Here is a 21,943-nt window from a genome sequence, read left to right on the forward strand (position 1 = left end):
TAGCCATGTTGTTTTTACTCCCTGTATATAGCCATGTTATTATCTACTCCCTGTATGTAGCCATGTTATTTTTACTCCCTGTATATAGCCATGTTATTATCTACTCCCTGTATGTAGCCATGTTATTTTTACTCCCTGTATATAGCCATGTTATTTTTATATAGCCATGTTATTATCTACTCCCTGTATATAGCCATGTTACTCCCTTTTAGCCATGTTATTTTTACCCTGTATATAGCCATGTTATTATTACTCCCTTATATAGCCATGTTATTTTTACTCCCTGTATATAGCCATGTTATTTTTACTGTATATAGCCATGTTATTTTTACCTGTATATAGCCATGTTATTTTTACTCCCTGTATATAGCCATGTTATTTTTACTCCCTGTATATAGCCATGTTAGCTGTATATAGCCATGTTATTATCTACTCCCTGTATGTAGCCATGTTATTTTTACTCCCTGTATATAGCCATGTTATTATCTACTCCCTGTATGTAGCCATGTTATTTTTACTCCCTGTATATAGCCATGTTATTATCTACTCCCTGTATGTAGCCATGTTATTTTTACTCCCTGTATATATCCATGTTATTTTTACTCCCTGTATATAGCCATGTTATTATCTACTCCCTGTATGTAGCCATGTTATTTTTACTCCCTGTATATAGCCATGTTATTATCTACTCCCTGTATGTAGCCATGTTATTTTTACTCCCTGTATATAGCCATGTTATTTTTACTCCCTGTATATAGCCATGTTATTATCTACTCCCTGTATGTAGCCATGTTATTTTTACTCCCTATATATAGCCATGTTATTATCTACTCCCTGTATGTAGCCATGTTATTTTTACTCCCTGTATATAGCCATGTTATTTTTACATGTTATTTTTCCCTGTATATAGCCATGTTATTATCTACTCCCTGTATATAGCCATGTTATTTTTACTCCCTGTATATAGCCATGTTATTATCTACTCCCTGTATATAGCCATGTTATTTTTACTCCCTGTATATAGCCATGTTATTATCTACTCCCTGTATATAGCCATGTTATTTTCTACTCCCTGTATATAGCCATGTTATTTTTACTCCCTGTATATAGCCATGTTATTATCTACTCCCTGTATATAGCCATGTTATTTTCTACTCCCTGTATATAGCCATGTTATTATCTACTCCCTGTATATAGCCATGTTATTATCTACTCCCTGTATATAGCCATGTTATTTTCTACTCCCTGTATATAGCCATGTTATTATCTACTCCCCCTGTTATTATCTACTCCCTGTATATAGCCATGTTATTATCTACTCCCTGTATATAGCCATGTTATTATCTACTCCCTGTATATAGCCATGTTATTATCTACTCCCTGTATATAGCCATGTTATTATCTACTCCCTGTATATAGCCATGTTATTTTTACTCGTTATTGTTATTCACTGTGAATTTATTCCTTGTGTCATGATTTAAAATGTTTTTCTTTATCTTTAATTCTGCAATGTTGGAGAAGGACCCGTAAGTAAGAATTTCACTGTTAGTCTACACTTGTTATTTACAAAGCATACGACAAATACATTTTTAATTGTGTAGAAGGATACAGGTGTGACAAAGCGCACAAGCGGAGGTTTGACTGGGTAGTCAGCTCCAAACTGACAGTACAGCTCAAAGACTCCATCCTCATAAGGTGTTTCAGGGGGGCCTTGCATGAGAATCTTCCAAAATGCTGAAAAAGGATGGAATCAGACACAGGGGTTGACTGTTTGAGACAATATTATGCAAATTAATAAAAAATAATAAACCCGTCTTCTGTATGGGATATTACAGTTTGTAGAAGCAATATTAATTTCAAATTTCTCAAAGTAACATCTCACGAGACATCCCATGAAACATCAAACCATTGTTACAATCGCCAATTGGGTGAAACAAACTGAAGTCTTACTGAAGTCTGACTCTGAAGGCAGAACAGTGCAGAATGGGTGTGGGTCACAGTGCAGGCTCTTCAACTCTTCCAGAAGACGTTTGTCCTTCTCCAAAAAGCGGCTGCTCTTCGATTCCTGGATCTTCTTTTTCAATGAACTATTTTGTGACATATTAGTTTTATTTTAGAGATACCATGGCTAAATTAAAGCACCAAATACCTAAATGTTTTTTCCAAGCACAATAACCTCAATGTCACTTGACATTAGTGTGGTTACTACACAATATTTGCCAGCAGGTTGTGAGTGATTTTGAAAAGTTATATAAGGGACTTCATAGTTAAATTACCTGATTATGTGTTGGAGTTTATATTACTCTATTCTCTGGCATAACATTTGCATTGAACCAAAAATAGTTTGGCATGACAAATTTCTCCTTGAGGAGCATAACTTACTTCTCTGTCCCAGTAACTTTATTATTTAATCCACTTGGAAGAGCAACCTCTGGTTTCTCATCATAGCCACGGTTAGCAAAGAGAGCAACTAGACTGATCTTTAAAAGGAATCAAAGAGCATTATTTATTACAATCAGTTCAATCAAATTTTGATCAGTGTTTACGTCTTCCTTACCAATGCAATAAAATGACTCACAAATTTAATATACAGTAAGTCAGACATGGGAACAAACATACTATTCTAACAACTGTGATAGATCATACCTCACTCTTAATTAAGGATGGGTTGATTTTCTGCTTCGGCTTCCTCATCTCCAAAGACAGAACGGTTTCCATTTCAAAGAGCTTCAGACCAGCTTTACTCGTCTTTGGTTTGAAACAACAACCTCCTACAAGAAGACATGGATAGAATGTATTCAGTACACTATCCTTATTCTTACACTGGACACAAATATAAAAATAAAGGCACACAATATCCACCTCAGAGTGATTGATATTAGTGAGTTATACACTGAACAGAAATAGAAACGCAACATGTAAAGTGTTGGTCCCATGTTTCATGAGCTGAAATAAAAGATCCCAGAAATGTTCCATATGCAGAAAAAGCTTATTTCTCTCAAATGTTGTGGACAAATTTGTTTACATCCCTGTTAGTGAGCCTTTCTCCTTTGCCAAGATAATCCATCCACCTGACAGGTGTAGCATATCAAGATGATTAAACAGCATGATCATTACACAGGTGCACCTTGTGCTGGGGACAACAAAAAGGCCACTCTAAAATGTACAGTTTTGTCACACAACACAATGCCACAGGTGTCTCGAGGTTTGAGGGAGCGTGCATTGGCATGCTTACTGCAGGAATGTCCACCAGAGCTGTTGCCAGATAATTTTATGTTAATTTCTCTGTCGTGAAAGCGAGCCGTTTACCGATGTCAACGGTGTGAACAGAGTGCCTCATTGTGGTGTGGTTATGGTATGGGCTGGCTAAGCTGCAGACAACGGACACAATTGCATTTTATCGATGGCAATTTTAAACACCGATACTGAGGCCCAATGTCATGCCAGTCCTCCGCAGCCATCACCTCATGTTTCAGCAAGTGCGATTTTGTGTGTGTGTGTGTGTGTGTGTGTGTGGGGGGGGGGGGTTCGCGTTGTTTGTAACTTATTTTGTACATAATATTTCTGCCACCGTCTCTTATGACTGAAAAGAGCTTATGGTTATCAGAACAGTGATTACTCATCTCGAACTGGACCCCAATTTTTTTTTTTTTTACGAGTCAGATGCAAAGGATTTACTTCAGATACCCGACCAGGCCCAAAACCCCATCATTCGCATGAAGAGAAGACACCAATACAGGGGACACAGGTCCGGGTGCCTTCTGAGAATTTGTTGAACAGTCGGTAACCCGCCACTACCATCCGTCCTATTGCCAATGTACAATCATTGGAGAATAAACTGGATGGGCTTCGTTCCAGACTATCCTACCAACAGGACATTAAAAACTGTAATATCTTATGTTTCAGAGTTGTAGTTGAACGACGACATGGATAATATACAGTTGGCTGGGTTTTCCGTGCATCGTGCAGCGGAAGCTGAGTGAAAATGTCCGGAGGACCTATCATCCTTTCACTCCCTTCTTTACCTTCTCTTCCTCTGTATCCATTGCTAAAGCCACTTTCTATCACTCTAAATTTCAAGCTCCTTTCTCTAACACTAGGAAACTATTTTCCACCCCCCCTCTCTGCGAATTTTTTTTTGTTACACAAGATTAGCTAGCGAAAACAGGAGTTTTATTAAATCCGTGTTGATGTTTTTGATGGTGGCCCGGTTTAATGTTGGCAACAAAAACAGGCAAGACAGGGCGGTAAAGGTGGCCACAGCAAGCTCAACTGGGTGCAACAGGCACAGCTCTCAGAAACATTCAGGAAGCAAGTGGTTAGGAGAGCTAACTGTATCCTAGGCTATCCTGATCACCTGTGGGACAACCCTACTGTCCTGATCACGTACAGGTACATATTCCACAAGTATGTTGACCACAGGTTAGACATGTCACACAAGTCATGACCTTTCTCCTCACCAACTCAGTCTCTTGTGACATTCTCTGGCAGCTGCTCGTGATGAACTCAATCAGCTGCAGATGTAAGTCATCTTCATTTGGAAGTGTGTGGAGCCATCGGCCAGGCACGTAATAGCCTTCACGCATCATGCCAAGCCATTACAAATCATACTGTTACAAGACAGAACAGCTGCCCCCGGTACGACAAGGGGTGGCAGTCTGTGTCTATTTGTCAATAACAGCTGGTGTACGAAATCAAATATTAAGGAAGTCTCAAGGTTTTGCTCGCCTGAGGTAGAGTATCTCATGATAAGCTGTCGACCACACTATTTACCAAGAGAGTTTATCTATATTTTTTGTAGCTGTCCATTTACCACCACAAGCGGATGCTGGCACTAAGACCGCACTCAATAAGCTGTATAAAGCCACAAGCAAACAAGAAAATGCTCATCCAGAGGCAGCGCTCCTAGTGGCCGGGGAATTTAATGCAGGGAAACTCAAATCTGTTTTACCTAATTTCTACCAGTAAGTTACATGTGCAACACGAAAAAAACAAACTCTAGACCACCTTTACTCCACACAGAAACATGTACAAATCTCTCCACAAGCAAAACCTAAAGCAGGACGTACCAGTGACTCGCTCAATAAGGAAGTGGTCAGATGACGCAGATGCTAAGCTACAGACTAGAATATTTTCCGGGACTCCTCCGATGGCATTGAGGAGTATACCACATCAGTCACCGGCTTCATCAATAAGTGCATCGATGATGTTGTCCCCACAGTGATTGTACGTACATACCCAAATCAGAAGCCATGGATTACAGGTAACATCCGCACTGAACTAAAGGGTAGTAGAGCCGCTGCTTTCAAGGAGCGGGACTCTAACCCAGATTTTAATAAGAAATCAAGCTATGCCTTCAGATGAACCATAAACTGGCAAATCGTAAATACAGGACTAAGATTGAATCCTACTACACCTGCTCCGATGCTCGTCGGATATGGTAGGGCTTGCAAGCTATTACGGACGACAAAGGGGAGCGCAGCCGCGAGCTGCCCAGTGACACAAGCCTACCAGACGAGCTAAATTACTTCTATGCGCCCTTTGAGGCAAGCAACACTGAAGCATGCATGAGAGCACCAGCTGTTCCGGAACGACTGTGTGATCACGCTCGCCGTAGCCGATGTAAGATATGTAAACAGTTCAACATTCAAAAGGCCGCAGACAGATTACCAGGACGTGTACTCCCAGGTGGTAAGAATAGGCAACAACACATCTGATCCTCAACACAGGGGCCTCCCAGGGGTTGAGCATGTTTGGGATGCTCTGGATCAATGTGTATGACCACGTGTTACAGTTCCCGCAAATATCCACCAACTTCGCACAGCCATTCAAGAGGAGTGGGACAACATTCAACAGGCCACAATCAACAGCCTGATCAACTCTATGCGAAGGAGATGTGTCTGCCGCATGAGGCAAATGGTGATCAAATCAGATACTGACACGCCCCTACCTTTTTTTTAGGGTATCTGTGACCAACAAATGCATCTCTGTATTCCCAGGCATCATAGATTAGGGTCTAATTTATTTATTGCAATTGACTGATATCCTTATATGAACTGTAACTCAGTAAAACCTTTGAAATTGTTGCATGTTGCGTTTATATATATTTCTCAGTATATATGGGACTAGTTAATTACTGAAAGAACAATGTTGGCTATATACAGTTGAAGTCAGAAGTTTACATACACCTTAACCAAATACATTTAAACTCAGTTTTCACAATTCCTAACATTTAATCCTAGTAAAAATTCCCTGTCTTAGGTCAGATAGGATCACCACTTTATTTTAAGAATGTGAAATAATGTGAATAATAGTAGATATATTTATTTCAGCTTTTATTTCTTTCATCACATTCCCAGTGGGTCAGAAGTTTACATACACTCAATTAGTATTTGGTAGCATTGCCTTTAAATTGTTTAACTTGGGTCAAACGTTCCGGGTAACCTTCCACAAGCTTCCCACAATAAGTTGGGTGAATTTTGGCTCATTCCTCCTGACGAGTCAGGTTTGTAGGCCTCCTTGCACCCACACGCTTTTTCAGTTCTGCCCACAAATTTTCTATAGGTTTGAGGTCAGGACTTTGGAATGGCCACTCCAATACCTCGACTTTGTTGTCCTTAAGTCATTTTTCAACAACTTTGGAAGTATGCTTGGGGTCATTGTCAATTTGGAAGATCCATTTGTGACCAAGCTTTAACTTCCTGACTGATGTCTTGAGATGTTGCTTCAATATATCTACACAATATTTCTTCCTCATGATGCCATTTATTTTGGGAAGTACCAGTCCCTCCTGCAGCAAAGCACCCCCACAACATGATGCTGCCACCCCCGTGCTTCACGGTTGGGATGGTGTTCTTCGGCTTGCAAGCCTCCCCCATTTTTCCTCCAAACATAACGGTTGTCATTATGGCTAAATAGTTCTATTTTTGTTTCATCAGACAATAAGACATTTCTCCAAAAAGTACGAACTTTGTCCCCTTGTGCAGTTGCAAACCGTAGTCTGACTTTTTTTATGGCGGTTTTGGAGCAATGGCTTCTTCCTTGCTGAGCGGCCTTTCAGGTTATGCCGATATAGGACTCGTTTTACTGTGGATATAGATACTTTTGTACCCGTTTCCTCCAGCATGTTGTTCTGGGATTGATTTGCACTTTTTGCACCAAAGTACGTTCATCTCTAGGAGACAGAAAGCGTCTCCTTCCTGAGCGGTATGATGGCTGCATGGTCCCATGGTGTTTATACTTGCATACTAGTGTTTGTACAGATGGACGTGGTACCTTCAGGCGTTTGGAAATAGCTCCCAAGGATGAACCAGACTTGTGGAGGTCTACCATTTTCTTTTCTGAGGTCTTGGCTGATTTCTTTTGATTTTCCCATGATGTCAAGCAAGGAGGCACTGAGTTTGAAGGTAGGCCTTGAAATACATCCACAGGTACACCTCCAATTGACTCAAATGATGTAAATTATCCTATCAGAAGCTTCTAAAGCCATGACATTTTATGGAATTTCCCAAGCTGTTTAAAGGCACAGTCAATTTAGTGTATGTAAACTTCTGACCCACTGGAATTGTGATACAGTGAATTATAAGTGAAATTATCTGTCTGTAAACAATTGTTGGAAAAATGACTTGTGTCATACATGAAGTAGATGTCCTAACCGACTTGCCAAAACTATAGTTTGTTAACAAGACATTTGTGGAGTGGTTGAAAAACGAGTTTTAATGACTCCAACCTAAATGTATGTAAACTTACGACTTCAACTGTATAACATAATCACCTTAGAGCTCATACCTGCTGCATTGCTGATTCATAACATAATCACATTAGAAATCATACCTGTTGCATTGCTGATTCATAACATAATCACATTAGAAATCATACCTGTTGCATTGCTGATTCATAACATAATCACATTAGAAATCATACCTGTTGCATTGCTGATTCATAACATAATCACATGAGAGATCATACCTGTTGCATTGCTGATTCATAACATAATCACATTAGAAATCATACCTGTTGCATTGCTGATTCATAACATAATCACATTAGAAATCATACCTGTTGCATTGCTGATTCATAACATAATGACATTAGAGATCATACCTGTTGCATTGCTGATTCCACGCAGCACATTGTTCTCTACCTTTCCGACAATGATGGCATCAACAATGATGTTAGAGCTCATCAATTTGGTTGTAACAGCCACTGGCTTTGTTGCTGATCTAAAACATAAAAATATGTGCTGTGAAAATAAACTGCTGTGTTGGTGAATTAACTAAAATCCTCTGTAAAACTGCAGAAATGTTCTGTGTAGCTACTGTTCATGTAACACATAGAGTTATCATTAGAATAATATTGGAAGCACTGCATTAGTTATCCATTGCAGAAATGTAGGCCAGAGAGAAATGACTTTATGAGCAATTGGGACTTTGCCCGCGGTCGGCCTCTGCTGAAGAAAATTTGTATCATGCCTGACAAGGCCAATGAACACCGTGCCTCACCGGAAGCCCCGCCTTCCAGAGGCGATAAACGGATGAATTCCTTCAATTCAGTACCACTCTTCACCGAGCCCAAGACTGGGCGACGTGGGGTCAAACAGGTATTGCACCTCGTTTCCCTTTCAGTACGCTCCCTTTCAGTCTGTAAATTCAGTACAACACAGCTATGGGCAGGGTTGTATAGTACTTAAGTAAAAATACTTTGAAGTACTTCTTAAGTAGTTTTTGGGGTATCTGTACTTTACTTCACCATTTATATTTTTGACAGCTTTTACTTTTACTTCACTACATTCCTAAAGAAAATATTGTACTTTTTACTCCATACATTTTCCCTGACAACCCAAAGTACTCTTTACATTTTGAATGCTTAGCAGAACAGTAAAATTGTGAAATTCACACACTTATCAAGAGAACACATGGTCATCCCTACTGCCTATGGTCTGGTGGACTCACTAAACACAAATGCATCTTTTGTAAATAATGTCTGAGTGTTGGAGTGTGCCCCTAGCTATCCGTCAATTTTAAAAACAGGAAAATGGTGCTGTCTGCTTTACTGAATATAAGGAATTTAAAATGATTTATACTTTTACTTGTGATACTTAAGTGTATTTTAGCAATTACATTTACTTTTGATACTTAAGTATATTTTAAACAAAACACTTTTAGAATTTTTCTCAAGTAGTATTTTACTGGATGACTTTCACTTTTACTTGAGTAACTTTCTATTAAGGTATCTTTACTTTTACTCAAGTATGACAATTAGGTACTTTTTCCACCACTGGCTATGGGAACATGAAATCATGTCCCAAGCCAACCTCAGGGGACACCAAATTAAATGACCCACAGCAAACCACCCAGAGTTTAAACCTGGCAGGGTATTGCACAATCTGCACACTGCCTAAAGACCCTGCCCTGTCCCAGGCGTAAGCAGACTGTGGGCTACACTGTGGGGCAGTGACATCTAAGCGATAAAACCTCACAAAAGTGTTTGGTGATGCCCAACTTGCCGTAGCACAAATATGGTCAGTGCTATCCGGGATCTTTAGGACGTCCATACCCTAAACCAAAGCCCTGAGCAGGGAGGTCTTGTAGGAGAGGACCTCAGATCCAGACTCCATCGGTTCAAATGGAGCATCACATGGCACATCCAAAACCAAAGTCAAATCCCAAGTGGGTGCAATAGGTTTAGAAACTGTCCTGAGACAGCGCACACCTTTTAAAGCCGCACCATCAAGGGAAGAGCCCCTGGAGTGGCACCATCAATTCCTACATGACACGCTGAAATAGCTGCCATATACACCTTCAGGGTGGAGAATGATTGTCCCTGCTTGAAAAGCCCCAGTAGGAACATTAACATATCCACCAGAGAGCTCTGAAAATGAACAATTCCTTTATTCCGTCACCAAAGCTCGAACGCCCGCCACTTATATCCATACAACCCTCTCGTGGAGGGTGCCCTTGTGGACTATATAGTAGCAGGAAAACAGGTCTCTCTGCACAACGGGGGTTGCAACAGTTTCCCACTTAAAAGGCGAATGATCTCCACGATCCCAAGGTAATTTGGGCCAACAAGTATCAACGACAATCTCTCCAGATGCACCCTCTGTATCAAGCAAAGAGCATTGTGGAAAGAGCACTGTGGAAAGAAAAACGTGTTTTGCTATGGGTACTGAGGTGTCAACATTTGTTAATGATGGGCAGCTGGCAAGAAATCGCATATATGATTGTGGACATTATTGAGTTCCTTGTTTCATAAAGGCCACATTTTTCCGGGACCTTAGGCTCATAACAATTGTCCCCATGTGTGCAACATCTGTAAGCGCCTCTACTCTACTGTTCTATGCCAGTAGGCAAATGCGATAATAATGCATGCAAAGGTTAAAAAAAAAACTATTCTGGTACCTCAAAGATCTCCAGGTCACCCCGCCCACTTTTTGTTCCGGCCCCTCATGATTTACAAATTAAGCACTGAACACAAGTAGTCTTAACTCTAGCTAACTATATCTACTACACTATCCACACAAAACACTAGCCAAGCAGCCATATATCATGAGTTAGATTAGGAATATTAGGCTATATTATGAATGTATTACTTGAGAGCATTGAAGATAAATCACAATCAACAAAAAACGAATTGAGCTAGCTAATTAGCAGATTTACATCATCAACATCAATGTCTTTAGGATGCACTGTAACTAGCTTGCTTACAATTTGTGATGAGTGAGTGTGTTGCAGAAATAAATAGGCCTCCCAAAAAATGTAAATGTGCTACAGAGGCAGTTAGTATGCTATGAATGTCGATATTTTAATTATGAAGGGGGGGGCTGTGATGGAAAATGTTATGTTGGTGCTTTTCTATTTGATACATTTCTGTGTTCTATGTTAGTGCCTTTGGAAACATAACAATTTCTGTGTTTATGCTAGTGACTGATTGAACGAATCCTACCTATTAATGTCTGCAATTTGTCAGTACGCACAGAACCTTTTTTAGAGAAAGGATATCTCAGTTTCAAGGTCTCAGCTTTGAGAGAATAAGCCTCGTGAGGTATTGGTCTGTCACATGCATGACCCAGTATTGGTTGGTCACATGAATGAAGCAAACTTTAATAATTAATTAATTATGAATAAGCTAAATCATGCAAATATGACCTGTCTACAGTATAAAAGAGAAGAAATGGGACTTTCCCATTGGAGCTCCTGACAGACGTTCACTATGGTTCATGAAGTTGGTTGGAACCTCTCCAGCGCACTGACAATAACACAATGATTCATTTAACATTGACTTCTGAGTGTCCCTGTGTAAGAATGTCCACAACAGGGCTTTTTTCATTTTGAGCATCTGCCCCCGAAAGGTCTGTGCATGGCTATCATAGAGGCCATGATCTCAAATAGGTGCAGGCATTGGCGAAAACACACTATGTGATCTAGCTGGAATTGGGCCAAGCAGCAAAGCGGGAAACCAGCCTCCCCCTGGGGGATAAGAATGCTCGACTCTTGACTGAGTCTAACTTGTGACCCAGAATTGGGATGCGCTGAGATGGATTCAAACAGCTCTTCTTTTGATTCACTATGAAACTCAGAGACTGAACATTGGAAACCAGCATGGATGTGTGTAACACCACCAGCCAATTATCCAGGAGCCCCAGACACCTCATAGTTGCCAAACCCGCCTCCACAACTTTGGTGAAAGTGCAAGGCGAGAGGGAAACTTGTAGGTTACAGCCTCTTAATTGAACCCCAGGAACTTCCTGTGAGAGGGATTTCATTTATTTATTTATTTTACCTTTATTTTACTAGGCAAGTCAGTTAAGAACAAATTCTTATTTTCAATGACGGCCTAGGAACAGTGGGTTAACTGCCTGTTCAGGGGCAGAACGACAGATTTGTACCTTGTCGGCTCGGGGGTTTGAACTTGCAACCTTCCGATAACTAGTCCAACACTCTAACCACTAGGCTACCCTGACCACATGAAAGTACGTGTCCTTCAGGTCGATGGAGGTAAACCAATCGCCCTGGGTGCAGACTGTAACAACTTGCTGTACATGAGCATTCTGAATTTGTAGACCCTGAAGTCCTTGTTTAGGGCACGCAGATCTAAAACGGGTCGGAAAGTCTCACCCCTTCTGGGAACCAGGAAATACCGGGCTGTACCAGCAGTCCTGGGCCTCTGACATAGGAACCACTCTGACAAAAACGTGGGGGACGCGCAACATATTGTAGCCTGTACCCCAATGTCATTGTTCGCATAATCCAGGACGACACTGTGCATGCGAGCCATTAGACTCCCATAATGTGCCATCTGAAGGGACAGAACGCCACCTTGTAGACTGGAAGATGTTTTTTTAAATGCCTTTTTTCATTTCAACCATTCTCTACAACCAATTGACTGACTATGGGGAAGGGACTTATTCAGCTCACATGTGGAGGACACAACAATGTGTTTAAGTGCCGATGTTTGAAGCTTGGTCCATTCTGGGTTCATGGGTTTCGGCTATCATTGAAGTACCCGGTTTGGCAATGCCACTTGGGGGTACTGATGTCAAAGTGAACATCTGGGGAGGAGGACCCCAGCCCATGCCACTTCCCCCCTCATTGCGCTAGGTGCAAGTGGGCTGCATGCCTTAAAAATAGACCCAGGGAAAAAAACATGATGGAGTTTATCATGCCCACCAGTCATAGGTAGGCTACCGGTGCCACATCACCTTGTAACTCAGCTGGAAAATGGACAGACAGCTCTGAAAAATGGACCCCATCTGTGATAACAGACAGGGCAATTCGCAATTGAATCTAATTCCCAGGAATGAAACACGCTGAGCAGGAGGCAGACACCTAATCTTGGAGTTCATATGGACCACATAAACTGTGTGTGGGATAATAGCATGATTGCCAATCGCCTACAGAATCCATAACCAGTATCACTAAGCACCACATAGGAACCAGTGGGCTACAGAATAAGCAATGAATCTCAGTAATAATCCACCTATTGGGGAGGGGTGCCTCCTTGTAGAGACCGCACCTGGGGAGCATGTTGTGTCTCTGTGATACTGTATAGCACACCAGAAACCGGCTCTTTTATGGGCACAGGAGCTCCAGCAGTGGTACCCCGGTTGGCCGTAGCCAAACACGGAGGCACTGTTGCCACAGTACCGTATGCTAGCCATGCGGCCTTCTAGTCTTGCTTAGCTAGTAGCTTTATCCCAGCGGGTTAGCACTAGCCAAGCCGCTGCCAGCACCGAGCTCCGGTCTAGAGAACCTCTCTTTTAGAATAACCAAGCAACTGAACACTACATAGCAGGCTATGCAGTGCTGTTGAGCTAGCCTGATCCCGTCCACATAAGACCGGATCATTGACCAAGTCTGAGCGCACAGCAACTGGGTAAAGCTAGGGCAGCATGCCTCAGCCCAGGCAGAAAATATATTTGATCCAACCCAAACCCCAATTCACCCCCGGTTCTCGTAATTCAGACCCAGCTGAAGTATGGGCACCTGTGACAGGAAGCAATAAGAATTCCATACGTTTTCCAAGGGAACCTGCATGCACCATGGACTATGGGAAGTGCCAGCCGTGGACAAGTTACTGTTACTGACATCGACCCTTCGTCCCGCACACAAGCTGACCTGAGCGGGGGTAGCAAGAGCATCACACCGAGACATACCAGACAACAAAACATGAATATATTTTAATTTATTTGGGAATGGTCTTTAACCCGAACCCGGCTTGTTAGACTTCGTCGTTTTAGTTGCGTTAGTGATCTTATTCATTTAGCCAGACTAAACAGGCAGAAGAATAACTAACCGTAGGCAGCTCACAAAATCAGTTACCAAGCTTTAATTAACACACAATGTCCAGAAAATTGAGCCTGATAGACTTTGCGATCCCATGTTAATTGTAAAAAGGAAATTGAAACTGTTTTTCTCAGCTCGAGGTGAAGAGCAGACGAGGTTTATCACCTGTGGAAGGCAGAGCTTCCGGTAAGGCACAGTGTTCATTAGCCTTGTCAGGTGTGATTCTAATGTTCTTCAATAAAGGGCACTAGTGTACAAATGGGAACATGTTTTTTTTTGTACTTCGATGTATTGACTTCCAAACTCCAATGTAAATGGGTGCGTTCAAAATCCCTTAATACCCTTAACTCGACATCTTTGAAATACTATATTGAAAGACTGTATACTTTGTCTGTGAACGGTTTCAAAATAGTGGTAGGACGCAGACAACCACATTGTAGGGGCTTTTCTGCATACTGCAAATGGAGCCCAAACAAAGTATTTAATAATTAAGTTTTACCCATAATCATTCCCATCTGTGAGACATATGATGCGAAGTCTGCAGTCTGGAAATCGCTTCCCAACTTTTTCCAGCTCAGACATTCCAAGCTCCAAGGCGTCATACAGCACAGTGCATCCAGTTGCTTGTAGATTGTGTATGTGTTCCTGTAAGGGCCAACAATGGTTTTATGTAATATTTGTTGATGCAAGCTCTGCCAACCCCCAGTAGATTATTTTTAGAGTATTGTGAATTAAGAAATACATTGATTATCATAAAAATATTTACCTTAAAGGTCTCCAGAGTCTCTGTAAATGTATGGAGAGTGTTGACTACTGAATCAAACTTCACCAAGCCAATGACATGATGAAAATCATAAGCCATGCTTCTAGTTGCAAAGTTATCAAAGAGCTGTTTAACAGCATCCAACCGTGTCATGTTGTCATCGGAATCATAGCATGTCTCATTCATGGAGGAGCTTGAATCCACTAGCACCTTAAGAAAGTTGGTTAGAAAAGTATTAATACAACAAAAAGAATTTAAAATGTAGTTATTACTGTACAGTTATATTAACCATTCTTTGGTTTCTCAAAGACCTTTAAGCTGCTCCTGGTCTTTGCAAACATTGTAGTTGAGCAATTATAATACAGTTGGTTATAAATTACCAATATCGCCTCTTTTGGAGTTCGGCTGGTCATGAACATCTGGTCACTTCTGACATCTCTCATTCTTAAGAAAAAGTAAAAACATTGACGATTAAGCAAACCCAATGAGCAATGAGGGGACATTTGGCTAGCTACCATGTGTAAACAGCAGTGAAGGCTCCTCAGAGGAGGAAGGGGAGGACCATCCACCTCAGTGAAATGTTATAATTTTATTTATTTATTGTGAAACACTAATTTAAAAAAAAATCATTTTTTAGATAAAACTATACTAAATATAGTATACTAAATATAAACTCTTTCAAAGATAATTCGTAAAAATCAAAATAACTTCACAGATCTTCATTGTAAAGGGTTTAAACTCTGTTTCCCATGATTGGTCAATGAACCATAAACAATTGGTGAACATGCACCTGTGGAATGGTCGTTAAGATACTAACAGCTTACAGACGATAGGCAATTAAGGTCAGTTATGAAAACTTAGGACACTGAAGAGGCCTTTCTACTGACTCTGGAAAAACAACAAACGAAAGATGCCCAGGGTCCCTGCTCATCTGCGTGAACATGCCTTAGGCATGCTGCAAGGAGGCATGAGGGCTGCAGATGTGGTCAGGGCAATTAATTGCAATGTCCGTACTGTGTACGCCTAAGACAGCGCTACAGGGAGACAGGACGGACAGCTGATCGTCATCGCAGTGGCAGACCACGTGTAACAACACCTGCACAGGATCGGTACATCCAAACATCACACCTGCGGGACCGGTACAGGATCGCAACAACAACTGCCCGAGTTACACCAGGAACGCACAATCCTTCCATCAGTGCTCAGACTGTCCGCAATAGGCTGAGAGAGGCTGGACTGAGGACTTGTAGGCCTGTTGTAAGGCAGGTCTTCACCAGACATCACAAGCAACAACGTCGCCTGTGGGCACAAACCCACCGTCGCTGGACCAGACAGGACTGGCAAAAAGTGCTCTTCACTGACAAGTCGCGGTTTTGTCTCACGTTTATAGTCGAAGGAATGAGCGTTACACGAGGCCTGTACTCTGGAGCGGGATCAATTTGGAGGTGGAGGGTCCGTCATGGTCTGGGGGCGATGTGTCACAGCATCATCAGACTGAGCTTGTTGTCATTGCAGGCAATCTCAACACTGTGCGTTACAGGGAAGACATCCTCCTCCCTCATGTGGTACTCTTCCCGCAGGCTCATCCTGACATGACCCTCCAGCATGACAATGCCACCAGCCATACAGCTCGTTCTTTGCATGATATCCTGCAAGACAGGAATGTCATTGTTCTGCCATGGCCAGCGAAGAGCCCAGATCTCAATCCCATTGAGCACGTCTGGGACCTGTTGGATCGGAGGGTGAGGGCTAGCGCCATTCCCCCCAGAAATGTCTGGGAACTTGCAGGTGCCTTGGTGGAAGAGTGGGGTAACATCTCACAGCAAGAACTGGCAAATCTGGTGCAGACCATGAGGAGAAGATGCACTGCAATACTTAATGCAGCTGGTGGCCACACCAGATACTAACTGTTACTTTTGATTTTGACCCCCCTTCATTCAGGGACAAATTATAAATTTTCTGTTAGTCACATGTCTGTGGAACTTGTTCAGTTTATGTCTCAGTTGTTGAATTTTGTTATGTTCATACAAATATTTACACATGTTAAGTTTGCTGAAAATAAACGCAGTTGACAGTGAGAGGACGTTTTTTTTTAAAGCTGAGTTTATTAATATGTCACAAAATAGTTGATTAAAACACAGTTTTGCAATGAAGGTCTACAGTAACTTCAACAGCACTCTGCAGAGTAGCACCATGGTGTAGCCAGAGGACAGCAAGCTTCTGTACTCCTCTGGGTACAGTGACTTCAATACAAAACCTAAGAGGCTCGTAGGCCTCACTCCCTTCCATAGACCTACATGGTAATTATGACCACTTCTGGAGGACCAATCAAAGCTTTTTCAGTATGAACTGACGTTGTCTATCCAATCATAGGATTAGGATCAGTGTGTTGCATTGGGGTTGTGCCGCAGAGCATTATGGGGGGGTTCTATGTGTTGAGAAGCTTGGTGAAATTATTGAATAGAGAATGAAAAGTGATAGTTGTGCATCTTTTGGATACTATTCAATTCAAATTTCTAAATAGTTTTCCTTAGTTTTATAACTTTATTTTGGTGTCCAGTTAGTGCAATTTATTTCAATTTCCCTTGCTGACTTCAGTAGCAATAGCTAGCTAACTACCAGCTCAAGTATGCACCTTTCGCTGCCAACACTACCGCAAATGTTGTTGAATTTTTGTTGAATAACCCCTTTCATTCTCTGGACTACACGGAAAAGGTGCGCATTAAAACCAAGGATCGACCTCTGCCTGAGATCAGTTTTGTGAAGGAGGATGAAAAGGTGATGCGTTCAATACAAATTTCTATCAAAAGTAAAGCTGGTTAACAGGGAACCTTTCATCAAGCCTCCGGTATCAGGATAAAGGTAAGACCCAGATGCAGACTGTGTTGAAGTAACAATGTTTATTACAGCAACAACAGCAAAGGTACAGGACAGCAGGCAGGCTCAGGTCAGGCAGAGGTCGGTAATCCAGAGGTGGGGCAAAGGTACAGGATGGCAGGCAGGCTCAGGGTCAGGCAGAGTGGTCAGGCGGGCGGGCTCAGGGTCAGGACAGGCAAGGGTCAAAACCAGGAGGACGAGAAAAGAGAGACTGGGGAAAAGCAGGTGGTGATACAAAAAACGCTGGTTGACTTGACAAACAAGACAAACTGGCAACAGACAAACAGAGAACACAGGTATAAATACACTGGTGATAATGGGGAACATGGGCAACACCTGGTGGAGACAAGCACAAAGACAGGTGAAACAGATCAGGGGTGACATCCTGTACTGCTGGCCTTCCCTGCTTTTTTGGAAAGTCTGAGCCTCGGGCGAAAGAAGGGTACAGTGACCTGAAGAACATCGCTCATTCAGCTAAACGGCAAAACAAAAGCTGGGAGCATATAAATGCCCACATCAGATTCAAGCTCCTGGGAAAAAGCTGCATCAATCATAACGAAGGTATGTGTATTCAAACTGAGCAACACAACGAGAAAGTAGGAAGAAACAAGGATGTTCTCAAGCAACTTATCAACACCACTGCGTTTAGGGCAATAATAGGCTTTTAGAAGACACGACGAGAGGGAAAGTTCTGCTAACAAGGGCAACTACAAGGAGCTTGCAGCAGTAATTGCACATTACGATGCTTTTCTTGCTGAACATATGGAACTTTCTACTGTTGACGGTTGAGGTTTACGCAACCCATGTCGGGCACACTCAAGTGGGCGTTCCACTATCCTCTGGACAGACACAAGCAAAAACTCATGACATAAATGTTGCAGCAGCCTAGGCTACACCTCAACATTAGAAATCCGACATGCTGTATGGGATGAAAACGAGACAATTTTTCAGTCTGATCAACTGTAGGCTACTAATAAACGCAGATGCATAAAACCTATTTGCCCTGTACATCTGGTAAGGGTAAACTAATTGGTAACATCATGTATTCATATTCCATTTGTGTGTCAGGAACAGGGAATCAGTTATCTTCAGGTATGTGGATGATCCGGGCTTTATTCAGGAATGTTTCTTAGGCTACTTAATGTGTCAAGTGGGCGAGATGCGCAGTCTGTTTGACTTTGTGAATTTTGAGATATGAGTTTAACTTCATGGAGAAACTTGTTGTTCAAACCTACGATGGCGCAGCTGTAATGGAATGTATCTGCTATTTGTATTTCAGCTAAGACCCCTCCTGTTCACTGATTTAAGAAGTTATGACCACTCCACTCCACTTCACTCCCATTGTCAACTCTCTCCTGACATGAACTGAAGCCTCGTCTCATGTGCCTGCCCATCCACTGGCACATTGAATGTTTCCTCTCCAAGCACTGTGAGTACCCCTATCAATTTTCTCTGATTACTCTATGTAGAGTCGGTCACAAACACAATCACAATGTTACACATCAATGATTTTACTCCTTGCTTGGACTAACTCATTCTTAGCTCTTTTGTTTAACTGTGCAGTGTGTTGTGTTATTGTTTTTGTCTTCCCAGTCAAATACTGTCCTGCACTGAAGTCAAGCATCTGAACACCTCAACTCATGCCTCATACCCTCATTCAATCACTGCTGTGATCCCTTCCCAAAACAGTGTAAGTCTTTATTAAATGCTTTAGGTTAAATTAATTACTCTTTTGAAGATTTTTGAAACACACTTTGATGTCTCCGTGCATTCCGTGCCTATACCGTGGGTCTCCCATCCTACTCAATGTTTGAAGTCCCCAGCCTCCACTGGTAAACAGGGAACCATTATTTAGGGTGTCTAATCAAAAACACATCTTTTCACCATTGGGTAAAATATATTAATATTATAGATAATTCTCCAAGAAAAACAATGGTCCAAACCTCACGTCTCTTATCATAATTCCGTCAAAAGTTATTGGAGTTTTTTAAACGTCAACAGAGCACTGAGCATATACCAACCTTTTCCTGAGGTTCGACACTGATTTTGAAGTCGCAGTGACCATGAGCAACCATGACCAAGTCATGTCTGCTACATTCACGCCCCTTGGACTGGCCTCCTCCCCCATGTGCCAGTGTATCTGGCAGGATATGAACCCAGGTCAACCGCGGGAGAAACCAACGTCTTAACCAATTTACTTTTTGGGCCGACACTGATTTTGAAGTCGCAGATGGGGCTACCGTATCATGAGCAACCATGACCGACTCATGTCCGCTATAATTGTAATACACCAGTTATTATGAGGCTTCTGGTGAAGTGGGCACTTCACTTCCTTTTAACCTCATATTCATTATCTCCAGCACCACACCATTGTCATGATATGTAAAAAGATTTTATATGTATTTTTTAATATTTTTTAAATGAAGTCAGTCATTTTCAAGAACTGATTTTTGTGGTGACAGAGCTGGCAAACCCCCTCTGCCTGTCTGGAAACGTGTGTCTTTTTGTAGGACCGTTTCTTCTTTTGACTACAGAATAAAATACTTTTTTTTAATGTCATCTCAAACAGAATGCTTGAATAGTTCTCAATAGTTATTTTTTAAGGTACTCACTGACTTGCCAACTCGTCCACATTCACAGTGATGAATTTCCCAGCTAAGCAATCAAAAACCTGAATCAGCTGAGGAGCCGTTTTTTCTTTACTGATGTAAACACCAAGGTTATCTGTCAACAAGAAGAAAAACAAAATCAAAACAAAGACATATTTATCCTCCAAACCCGGCTGATGGGTAAAGGGGCTTGAACCACTTTTGAATTCTATATAATAAAATATCTCATATTAGAAGACCCAGTAGTAGCCTACCTTCTTTCAAGAGAACGAGAAGTGGCCCCTCCACCCCTACAGTCCTCAACAGCAATGGTGGAGTCACCATCAGATGAGGGTATGCATTCAATTGTTCATTCATGTTGCCAAAAGTCTTCTCCAGATTTATCTGAAAGCTTCAATTTGATCAAACATATTTTATCAAATTACACCTCTATAAATCCAAATCCTTTCTACTGCATCTTTATGTAATACATGCATCACTAGCCACTCTAACTATGCCACTTTGTTTACATACTCATCTCATATGTATATACTGTACTCGATACCATCTACTGTATCTTGTCTATGCTGCTCTGTACCATCACTCATTCATATATCTTTATGTACATATTCTTTATCCCCTTACACTTGTGTGTATAAGACAGTAGTTTTGGAATTGTTAGTTAGATTACTTGTTGGTTATTACTGCATTGTCGGAACTAGAAGCACAAGCATTTCGCTACACTCGCATTAACATCTGCTAACCATGTGTATGTGACAAATAAAATTTGATTTGATTTGAAATGTTGTGAGGTAAATGCAATTGATGCAAATATATTACTTTTGACTAGTCACACAATCACATGAAATCCAAACAGGGAATGTTTTGATGAACGGAGGCAGACTGAGCAAAATCTTCTCAACATCAGTGGCTCTTCTCATTGACGTTTCTCTCAGGTTCTCATCAGAGCAGTTTGCTATTTTTTCCCCATCTAAGCAATTGGACAACAGTGTACATTATTATGAAATTAAAAAAGATAACTCCAAATTAAATTACTTGTCAGCACTTAATCATGGGATACTGTAGCTATAGTTATTGCATAACATGCAATGCATTTTGACACGGTTTACTATCCAAATTGTGTCATGTTTTTGCTACTGCAAATACATTGTCTACTGTGCTGTGCAAGACTGACGTTTGCAGCTATATTTTACCTTGAATTTTCTGCAGAACATACTGTTTTTCAAAGACTTCCGGTACACCAGGTAAACGAACTGGGTCACAGAAGCGTTCACCTGGTTGAGAGGTCAAAACCATTGGTGCATAGATCTCATATTGTGAACTCTCTCCCTGGGGAAGACAGAGAAGTCAAATCATAAATCATTTTCAGAAGTGTGATGCCTCTAAACTAAAGTCAATGTATTTTTTTCATGCAAAACAAATCAAGTTAGTGTCTACATATTAATTAATTAACGTTTTAATCTTTGGCATCTGTAAACATTCAGACATACCTCAGCTTCAGATATCAGGTGAGCCCAGCAAACTGGTGCATTCTCAAAAACGTCAGGGTCTTCAATGATCTTTTCGCCTCTTTTTTTTATTTGACTTGGCAGCAGCTCTCTGAATAGATTGTACAGTCCTTCAACAATGGCAATCTAAAAGGAATACAAATGCTCTTAAGTCAAAACACATTTGTAGAATTTAAGAATATTGTAGGCCTGCCTATGTTTACGTTTTGAATCACCTTCTGGGTCCCTGTTCCAATCTCATTTCTGCACAACAGCTGATACAGACTTTGGGCCAGAGGATTGCATCCACTGAGCTTTCGGATGTATGCAATCACTTTCTTGAAAAAACATCCAGAATGTTTCCTTTTCTGACAGAATTAGGGGAAAAAACATTTCATTTGAAGTACAAAGACCAATGACTCA

At 41.3% G+C, this 21,943-nt stretch overlaps 1 protein-coding gene across 3 annotated transcripts in view; it reads right to left on the minus strand.

Annotated features, from left to right (window-relative positions):
- Positions 1-21,943, minus strand: part of LOC135532787 (uncharacterized) — a 53,299-nt gene that overhangs the window by 8,958 nt on the left and 22,398 nt on the right. For all 3 annotated transcript variants that reach the window (XM_064960222.1, XM_064960223.1, XM_064960224.1), the window contains exons 8-21: positions 21,757-21,888; positions 21,524-21,667; positions 21,227-21,362; positions 20,853-21,003; positions 20,288-20,424; positions 20,037-20,148; positions 14,928-14,991; positions 14,551-14,757; positions 14,284-14,429; positions 8,104-8,222; positions 2,647-2,771; positions 2,383-2,480; positions 1,951-2,087; positions 1,610-1,734 (exon numbers count right to left, since the gene is read on the minus strand). In XM_064960222.1, the coding sequence (XP_064816294.1) occupies positions 1,610-1,734; positions 1,951-2,087; positions 2,383-2,480; positions 2,647-2,771; positions 8,104-8,222; positions 14,284-14,429; positions 14,551-14,757; positions 14,928-14,991; positions 20,037-20,148; positions 20,288-20,424; positions 20,853-21,003; positions 21,227-21,362; positions 21,524-21,667; positions 21,757-21,888 (1,833 nt within the window). The remainder of the gene's footprint in view (positions 1-1,609; positions 1,735-1,950; positions 2,088-2,382; positions 2,481-2,646; positions 2,772-8,103; positions 8,223-14,283; positions 14,430-14,550; positions 14,758-14,927; positions 14,992-20,036; positions 20,149-20,287; positions 20,425-20,852; positions 21,004-21,226; positions 21,363-21,523; positions 21,668-21,756; positions 21,889-21,943) is intronic.

The sequence above is a fragment of the Oncorhynchus masou genome, unplaced genomic scaffold, assembly GCF_036934945.1.
Source record: "Oncorhynchus masou masou isolate Uvic2021 unplaced genomic scaffold, UVic_Omas_1.1 unplaced_scaffold_2024, whole genome shotgun sequence".
In the NCBI taxonomy this organism is placed as follows: Eukaryota; Metazoa; Chordata; class Actinopteri; order Salmoniformes; family Salmonidae; genus Oncorhynchus; species Oncorhynchus masou.